General features: G+C 40.6%; 1 protein-coding gene across 1 annotated transcript; it reads right to left on the bottom strand.

Moving 5' to 3' along the window:
* Positions 1-1,458: 1,458 nt before the first annotated feature.
* LOC148365652 (glial cell line-derived neurotrophic factor-like) lies at positions 1,459-7,261 on the bottom strand. The gene is made up of 2 exons (XM_088335070.1): positions 7,003-7,261; positions 1,459-2,971 (listed from the first exon to the last, which is right to left on the bottom strand). The coding sequence occupies exons 1-2, from the start codon at positions 7,193-7,195 to the stop codon at positions 2,451-2,453; spliced, it is 714 nt and encodes a 237-aa protein (XP_088191196.1). The 5' UTR covers positions 7,196-7,261; the 3' UTR covers positions 1,459-2,450.
* Between the last annotated feature and the right edge of the window lie 2,829 nt (positions 7,262-10,090).

Below are 10,090 nucleotides of genomic sequence, written 5' to 3'. Positions count from 1 at the left end.
AGCTGCTGCTCGTTTCCTGATTGGTTCCCCTGCTATTTAAACTGAACGCTTCCATTCACTCCTTGTCAGTCCGTCAGCAAACCTCCGCACATGCAAGGCAAGCACTTTTTGACTCTGGCTGCCGTCTGTCCCGTCCTTTCCTGTATCCTACTCGTCTACCCCTGGCTTCCCGATCGTCTCCGGCTACCTGACTTCTTCCTTCCTCCGACCACGCTCCGATCTCACGCCCCGGCTGCCCAACTCGTTTCTGCCCACCGACCCCTCTCCGATTTCCCGTCCCGGTTGCCCGACTTGTTTCTGCCCACCGACCACGCCCCGATCTCCCATCCAGGCTGCTCAACTCGTTTCCTTCCCTCCGACCACGCGTTTGGGTCTACCGTCTTTTCTGGCCTTGACATTCAACCAACCATTCTTCCTTTATCTAGCGTCCCTGAGACAAAATTGGGCTTTTTTGGCGAGCAAATTCACTGCAATATACTGTAATAAACAATTGGCACATGATAGCCTTAACAAAGTTTTTTTTGTTTTTGTAAACTCACACCAGCTTTCTATTGTTTTGACGCTAATATAATAGACAGATGGATAGATGGATAGATATAATAGATAATATAGACAAGGTCCTCGACAGTTAGGATTGTTTATTCCGATTTTGTTCACGAAAAAAAAAAATGTATTTTTCAAAAAATAGTCAAAGGAGAGGATTTTGTTTTTATGTAGCTCAGTTCCCGAAACATGTGGTGAAGTTTTTCTTGGATAAAATACAGAAATACTTTGTTGAATTTCTGAAAGGGTTTTCTGCCATTTATTGCATAGTATTGATACTTCAGGCATCAGTCCTTTGATGTAACAATCATTCTTTGATGTTGTCATTTTATAAAAACAAAAATAAATATAAATAAATTAATACAAACATTATTTCTTTATATATATACACATATACATCGTTTGTGTTTGCTGTCCAGTAAAAATCAATCATCTCCAAAGTACATCTTTTTGACATAAAATGGGGATGCACATTTGTAATAGGCAGCACGGTGGCGCAGTGGTAAGCGCGTATGCGGCACAGTTCTGAGGTCGTGGGAACCTCCTGCGTGGGTTCAAATCCAGCTCCCGGCCTTACTGTGCGGAGTTTGTATGTTCTCCCCGTACTTGCGTGGGTTTCCTCCGGGCACTCCGGTTTCCTCCCACATTCCAAAGACATGCATTTCAGGTGAATTGGCCGGTCCAAATTGTTCCTAGGTGTGACTGAGCAATTGAGTTGTCTGTCCTTGTGTGCCCTGTGATCGGCTGGCAACCAGTTCAGGGTGTCCGATGATCGCTGGGATGGGCTCCAGCACCCCCGCGACCCTACTGAGGATAAACGGTGCAGCTGATGAGATGAGATGAGACATTTGTAAAATTTTTGCCAACATGAGTTCCAAACCTTTGTGAGCCTTTTAAAAGGGTGTATATTATTTGTCCTCTATATCTCATTGTATTGTGTCGTACAACTAAAAACGAGTGCTAAAATGCACAAGGAAGATTACAAACAACAGAGACCCAAAGTGACAAAATTATTTTTCTTCTCTTTTTGATGTTTCGGGTTTTAGTAGCAAATGGCCGACAATTATGTCAGCTACCTCTAGGTTGGGCTCACGTTGAGCAAAATAATTACAAATTCCTCAAATGATTGATTGATAGTGTTTTTTTCCTTATAATTTAAATCCATGTAGTTTATTATGAAAAAAGTTACCACTAGGAGGCACTAAAAATGCGCACTGCCCCCTTAATCTTTTAGGATGTACATGTACACGTACAGGGCAGCAACGCGGCACAGTGGTTAGCGCGTGCGCAGCACAGTTCTGAGGTCATGAGATCGAACCTTCCTGTGATGGGTTTGCATGTTCCTGTGCGTGAGTTGGTTTACTCCAGGCACTCCGGTTTCCTCCCACATTCCAAAAACATGCATGTTAAATTCCCGGTCCAAATAATAATGATGGATGGATGGATGTATACATACATTTTTTTTGTTGTCAACCAAAAACAAATTTCTTCTTCTTCAAAAAAAAAAAACTATTCAAAACAAAGGCACTCCATAGGTCATTTCCATCAAAAGTTATGATTTTTTTAAAACAAATGCAAACCCAATGCTCTCTCCGGCCGCTATTGGGAAGTGTTGAGTTTGTATAGCGTGTATAGTTGGTTCAGGTGTAAAATTGCATTGCAACTGTTGAAATAAACCAGTTAACAGATTAAATTCCAAAAATGTAGATTATTTTTCCCCATTGTTTGCGAATAAATGTGTTATCTTAAGAAAATATCTCTTGTCATCCTTGATTTGAATATGTAGAGTAGGTGACTAATGTATGCTAACTAATGTAAGATTTAGAGTTCTTAAACTGATCTGGTCCGCCTGAGAAAAGAAAGTCTGGATCCAGACCTAGAGCCAAACTGAGTTTGACATCCCTGGGTCAGACACAAGCACACTTTCTAGCCGAGTGTTTCCTGAGCGTGTGGTAGAGCAGATTATCGTCCAGGAAAGACAGCTTGTCGTCGAATGCTACCGGGCGGCAGCAGGCCTGCAGGGGCACCTCCCCTCCGGGCAACCTCCCTCGGCGAGCCAACTGCCGCAGGATCTTGTCGTAGTTGGTCTCCGACTTCCTGCAGGCTCCGGCGCAATACCTAAAGATCATCTCCTCGCCCGAACGGTAGCCCAAGCCCAAGTCGGTGACGTTGAGTTGGACCTGGCGGAGCGAGCAACCCAGCGTTCGCCCGCCACCCGACTTCCGTTTTTTTGCAAACAGGTTCTTTTTACGGCCAGACCCGGCTGTCCTCTCGCGTCTCAGCCTGGATCTGATGCTCCGGTTTTGATTATATTTCGGGGTCCTTGGCGTTTGGGAATCCCATATGGGTGCAGCTTGTGTTCTTGTCACTGTCACCTTGATCGCGTCGAGAACCTCCTGGAAGTCGGCGGAGACGGGCTCCTTGACGTCTAAAGGAAAGACAGTTTATTGCTGACATGGAGTCTTAAAGAGGACAAGAAAATTCATCCATGAGCAGTGTTGGGACTAACGCATTCCCTTGTGAAGCTTACAAAAGAACACGTTCCTGGAACACAATTACTTTTCTCAATAGGGAGTAGTGTAATGCATTATTAATAACTATTTATAACTCTATCTTTACCACATGGTGCATTACTGCGTTATTTTACTATTCAATAAATGCAGTTTATGTATTACAATATACTCCGACTGCTAACCACTCCTGTATCACTCATGTTGTCACTTATAAGACTCAATCCACCTGTAATGTCATTTGAAGGGTAGGCATGTTTATACTTACTTATCAAATTAATAGTTATGGCAGTTCAGTCTCAAGCAGAGTACGATTACAATTAATTTCTCCTCCAGGAGATATTCTCCCTACCATATATTGCATACTAGTATTCTAACCAAATTTAGAACTATTAAATAAAATACTCAAAGAACGGGGTCAGCTTTTATATGAACATGCTGTATTTGTGTGTACCAGCAGCAAATGGAAAGCAGTGTGGAAGGGGGAGTGGCTACGACAAACTAAGCAGAATCAATGAGGCAAACGTAAGCTCAAAACTTATCAATAAATTCAATCAATCAATCAATCAAATGTGGGAGTGGAGTGCCTTGGGTAGGTGTTTGTTTGCAAGTTCTCAAGATATTATACAAACATATTGTAGTTTTTATTATTTTTGGACAATATAAAAGTTATTTTGTCAAGAACCGGAACAGGATCAGGACCCAAATGCGAGACGTTTCTCACACAAGCCTTTTATTTTGCGTGAAATGGGGAGTCATGCACGTGAGGCAGTAGTCTGGCGTGCAATGATAGGAAGCCAGAGGCCAATGAGAACGATACCAATTGCCTAAACAGATATCAGACACATGGGGTCGATACCGGACAGGACGGGACAAAACAGGACAAACTGGAAACCGATATTAAACAACGGGACAGACAGGATTGATATCAAAACAGGATATTGAAATTAAACAGGACAAAAAAGACAGAAACAAAACTGGAAACCGATATTAAACAGGACAAAATAAACGGGGACCATATCGGACAGGAAATACCAACAGGAAACAGGACCAAGTCAAACCCCACGTCTTGCGGGGCAGAGGCCGTTGACGGACTGACAAAAGGTGAGTGAGAGCACTGAGCTTAAATAGAAGGAAAGCCAATCTGTCAACGAGCCACAGCTGGCCCCTCACGGGCGGGGCCAATTGGGCGCCATGGCAACCGTGACAAAGACAAGCCAAGAAATATGAAGGTTTCCCTGCTCCCACAGGTTGGTGTACATATTTTTTCCAATTTCTTTGATTAAGTGGCTATTTTAAAGCAGTTTTAGGAGTCGGCTTCTATGCGGGTACATAGAGTAATCTGTAACTACATAGTTATTTTCGCTACTTGGTGTGTGTATTCTTGTGGGTAACTAAGTTACGTTTTTTTATGAAGTAACTATTAACAGTAACTAATTACTATTTTTCCGTACTGGGCCCAAAAGTCTATATGAGTGCTTACATCATTCAGCACTCTTATTTTTTCATATTAACCTAAGCGTTACTGCTGGTCTTCTATTTGCATCGTTAGAGTTTTCACTGGAGGTCTTTCTTGCAGCCTTTACACTGAATTAATTGGGACATAAAAAAGTGAGTATTCCCACCATCGTACCATCATAGTTTTATGAATGTTCATCTCTCAGCACTCAATATTCCTTGCTGTAGTTTCTTATATCTAAGGCATAGGTGGACAGCCCTATCCTCAATGGCCGCATGTTCTGCATGTTAAAGGATTTTTCTCTTCTTCAACTTGGGTAATGCAGAGACCTTGTAACAAGCTAATAATACAGATACCTTGCTAACAGGCTTATCATTTGTTGTTTAAAAAGAAAAACCTACAAAAACATGCAATACATGCGGCCCTTGAGGACCGCGTTACACACCTCTGATCTAAGTTCTTGATTTTTTTAATTAACATTCAAATATATTTTTTTATTACACTTCCCCAGGTATACAGTATGTTTTCATTTTAAACTATAGATTAAATGCATGTTTCCAACATTTCAGATTTAGATAATTGAAACTATTATGGCTTGGCAAGCACCAATACCAAGTATCAGTATTGCTGCCAATTTGAGGCTTCTTTGGGTTATTGGAATTCTCAAAGGCAGCCAAAAGCAATATAATCTGGCTCCTTGTTGCTGTTTAACATTTATCAGCATCCTTAAATCAAAGTAATGGTAAGTTGCCATTAAATAAACACATATATAAGGAAAATGGTTTGTTGGGATGTAAGACAAGTCAAATCAAGTCACATTTATCACACAACGTCTCAAAGTGGTGCACAGACCACCGTTACAACATCCCCTGATCTAAAACCTGCATGAGGGCAAGGAAAAACTAGTTTCTTGAATATTATTTGTTGATTTTTGAAGAGGGAAGAGAATCTATTTCAAATGGTATCGCAAACTGCCATCGGAAGCGATGACTTGAGATTTGGTTGTCGGTCTCAAAAAATTTGGTATCGAACATCCCTTAAAACTATGTACTTTTAATCATTCTTTTTTTACCCAACGAGTGTGAATTATTCCTTTAGGATCTTCATGAGCAACATTTTTAAGCCACATGGTGTGACTAGAGAATACGTTCTACTGCATTTTTACCAAGACTCTATTTCTTAATAGCAACACAATTAAAGATTTTTGCAAATTCTTCTCTGTCAAGGCGGTGGATGAAATAAAATGTATTATATATCAGTATTCTTTTTTCTTTCTCACACAAATTACAAGTAATCATAATTTTATAATTTAATGTGGGTCTAGAACAGTGTCGGGAGTAACACGTTACAAAGGAACATATTGCTGGACTGTAGTTACTTTTCTTGTAGTAACACGTTATTGATAACATTTTTATAGCTCAGCTGTCATTATAACACCGAATGTTACTCCAATACTTTTTAAAAACAGATCAAGAAAAATACTCTCTTCCGCTGTTTGACTGATCCGCCATCACTTTCAAAGTGTCAGCCGATTCTCAATCCACCAGCAACACAACACAGGCTATAACAAACGGGAAGGGTCGCATTTTTATATCTCCGTAGAAAATATAACTGAATACAGTTACAGTGGTGCCGTCTCGAGCACAGCGTACGAGGGAACTGAATTTCTCCTTACTGATATTCTGAAATTCTCCCTACCGCATATACTCACAACAACGCTGTATTTAAAAGTATAAAACAAAATCCTGAAATCCTGGGTGCATATTTGGTTATGTGTCACCAGCAGCAATTGTAAGAAAGCACGTGAGAGATGGGGGGCGTTTTCTTTTACAGGAACAACGAAATAAACGGGGCAAATATGAGCAGAGAATTTACGGTGAGAGTGCTGAATTCAGTTTTTTTTTTATTTGTACAAATACTTTTGCAATACGCTATGCTAAGAGAAACAAGAAAACATCTTAGATATTGCCCAGAAAGTGATTTGAAGACAAAATGAATATGGAGTGTCTCAGCTGTGTCAGTTTGCAAGATTCCAAATGCCGAGAAATATGAAAGGTTCGCCTCTTCCAAAGGTTAGTGTACACGTTTTCTTCTATTTCATTAATCATGTGGCTATTTTAAAGCAGTTTTGAGGGTCGAATTCAATGTGAGTACATACACGGTAATTTGTGACTAGATAGTTACTTTCGGAGTAACGCGCTACTTTTGGATGTCAGTAATCTGGGGGGTAACATAATTACAATTTATAAGGTAACTAGTAACTGTAACTAAATTACTTTTTTCTGTAACGCAACAAATACTGATTGTGAATGTTTCTTTATGTCCCTGCATGCTGCGTTTGTCCTTTCATGCATGCATTTACACTTTTTTCTGAGCAACATGAGTGCGTAATACCGTCTCTCAGAGTTGCCTCATTTTTTTGAACTGCAGCTAGACTCTCTCGGCATTCCATCAGAAAATTATTTCCTCCCGACCCGAGACCATCCTTACATGTTTCTCCGTGGTACTTGGAGAATTCTCGGCTTTTTCCGTTACCCTGCGTGCTGATTGAGGGGCGAAGGGGCAGCGGCGGGTTCTCCAGGGGCCGCTTTTCAGCAACGAATTGCTCCTTCGGGGGCCCCGAGCCGCCGTGCACGGCTCCCAGCACAATCAAACAAGTGGTCAAGCTATGCCATAGCGTCATGGTCCGCTTGGGTCCGACAGAAGGACATGGCGCGTTTCGGAACCAGCTGCTCTCTCATCCGGCGAATAGATGCGATTTGCAAAAGAAAATGATTTGAAAAATATGTATGATGAGAGAATTTGTTTGCTGACAAACGATCAGACTTGCATTCCCGCTGTGATCAAATCCACTCTGAGGAAGGGGAAGAAGAGGAGGGATGGGATGTGTTAGTGACGTATGGCGATCCATTCCCGGTGGGTGGAGACTCCGTCGGTCTGGAAATACAAGTGGATACAATTACATTACACGGGTTAATGTTCATGATTTGTTACACATCCTCCTTAGAGAGACACAAATAATATATTTAGGCTAATGACACAGTGTAATACAAACCAAGCAAATAGTAGCCAGCTTGTTGTAACACCTTAATTTCAAAAAAAGGAATGAGTTAAAGTTTTTTAATGTAGTGTCAATCATGTCATTAATGTGGAAGTCCCACCAAAAATCTAAAGAACTATTTCCAGCCGACTTCATCACCAGATCACCACAGGACACGTGCACATTGTTGACCCAAAGCAGCAGGAGTAAGAGTTTGTTTAGAGCGAGGGAAGATTTGTATGTTGAATTGCGTTTTTAGAGTTGCAATTTATGAAAACAACACGCCTAAAGGTTGTATGTGCGGGTGCACAATTCTCAAGTTGAAGGAACACCATTTTCATTTTTCCAATCTAAAAGGAAACAGACCTTTCCAAAAGCACCATAGGAGCCTGTGGCTGCAGGTCATTAAAACACCTGACTGTACCGAAGACATCAATCGGAATGTCTGTGTTTGCGGTGCTCATTTCATATCTGGTAAGTTATCACAGGGATGTGGTTTAGAATGACTTGAATGTTAAATTATTTTGTAGGTATAAGTTGGATAAGTGTCAGGGTAAGTGTTAGCTACCAATGCCCACTATAGACTGTAAGTTTTCTCCTACTGGTGCAAGCTACTGCATCTTTTATCATCATAATAAGAATTATAACAAGAATAATAACATTATTAATAATGTAAATCTTGCATAGTATATATGTAATCATATTACATCACTATATTATTATTAATAATAATAGTTGTTGCTATCATTATTTTAATTGATCCCACTAAAGATGTGTTTAAGCTGGGTGGAAGCCAAGGAAAGTCAGTTCTTCCAAAGTTTCATAAATGTGTGAACTAACTGTAAATATGACCATTTTTGTCTGTTTAACTTGCCGTCATATAAAGGTATTTTTCTTGTAACTTACTTGATTTGAAACAAGAGTTATTTATGATGCGAAAAATACACACTTTGGATTTACAAAACGTAATTATCAACAATTGGTCAATCTTGGTGATTATTTATCAGGTATTTGCCATGTTTTCTTTTTTAACTAAACTTTTAGCGTACTGCAAATATTTTATGCAGTATACAGCACAAGGCAGCATGGCGGATAAGTGGTTAGCGCGTCAGGGGGACCTTTCTGAGGTCATGAAATCGAACCTTCCCGTGTGGAGTTTGCATGTTCTCCTCGTGCTTGCGTGGGTTTCCTCCGGGCACTCTCCAACATTCCAAAAACATGCATGTCGGGTTAATTGGCCAGTCCAAATTGTCCCTAGGTGTGAATGAGTTGTCTGTCTGTGTGCCCTGCAACTGGCCAGCAACCAGTTTAGGTTGTCCCCTGCCCACTGCCTGAAGATAGCTGAGATGGGCTCCAGCACCCCTCTGACCCTACTGAGGATCTATCTATCTACATCACAATATATTTGTGTAGAGTCTGTCGTCATTTGAGTTGCGAGGCAGAAATACGTTTTACAGCTTGATGACCAATGTTGTTTTTGATATTCATGTATCTAAAGTTTAATGCCCTTTGGAAATTTTTAGATAATAGCCATCAGCGCTGGCACTAAACTTCCAGCCTTTTCAACAAGGGACAATTTACTATAGGAAGTCTCGAAAGCCAACTAAAATAGCTGAACCTTCTTCAAAACATAGCAAAGTATTTTCAATTTTCTGTTATTCTTCACATGATATATACCACCGCGGGTGTGTTGGGGGCCTGGGAAGTTCCCTTAACCAGTTGGGTCGTGGGGCACTATTTCTTTTGGCTTGTCTTGGGCAAGTACAGCCTGGTGGCGCCCATCCCTCTCCAGGCCAACAAATGCTTCTACCCGGTCTCAAACCTTTCAGATGTTAAGCGAATGTGCTAACTACTAGTGAAAAAAAAAGTGTTTCCTTCGTTTATGCGTACAGGTATTTTGTTCGCTACTCAAGAACAAATTCATGTTCATTATCGACTTCCAAACGTTCCAAACGCCATCATGTTGTGATTTTACTTGATCCGGGTTTTATTTTACAGCTCCCTTTTTTTTCTGCATTGTCTTCATATTTGTACGTGGTTTGCAATGGAGGACTTTGCCTGGCAATATTTTCTATGGGAAAAATAAATGTGTCCTTCCCGGAGGCCTGATTAAAAGTTGTTTATTTAGCTTAAATGAAGTCTAACTGCATGCAGATGTTGGCTGAAGTATAGACAGACATGGTATAGATGTGACATACTAAGGCCAGAATGTACAAGAATTTTTGCGGGGATTTGTTTACTTCCCAAACTACCTTTCAAGTTTATTCAAAGAAGTATTTTTCCCCGAAATCTTGAGCATCTTAGTCATGATGCTAATTCCGGCTCGACGTGATGAATCGTGTTAGTGTTGCAGGCATTATTGTAAAAAGATCCTGTGGAGGCTCATCAGGTGAATAATTACATTTTCCTTTTTAGGCAGCCAAAAAAACCCGAGGTGGACCTCTCAGGAATAATCATGAGGTTTTTAAGTATTAATGTGGTGACGTCACATCCTTAATTAATAAGAGACCAGTAACATTTCGGAGATCTCTTAATTTT

The sequence above is a fragment of the Urocampus carinirostris genome, chromosome 5 (genome assembly GCF_059441175.1).
Source record: "Urocampus carinirostris isolate Australia breed hairy pipefish chromosome 5, RoL_Ucar_1.0, whole genome shotgun sequence".
Classification (NCBI taxonomy): Eukaryota; Metazoa; Chordata; class Actinopteri; order Syngnathiformes; family Syngnathidae; genus Urocampus; species Urocampus carinirostris.
This window is presented reverse-complemented; position numbering and strand designations above follow the sequence as displayed.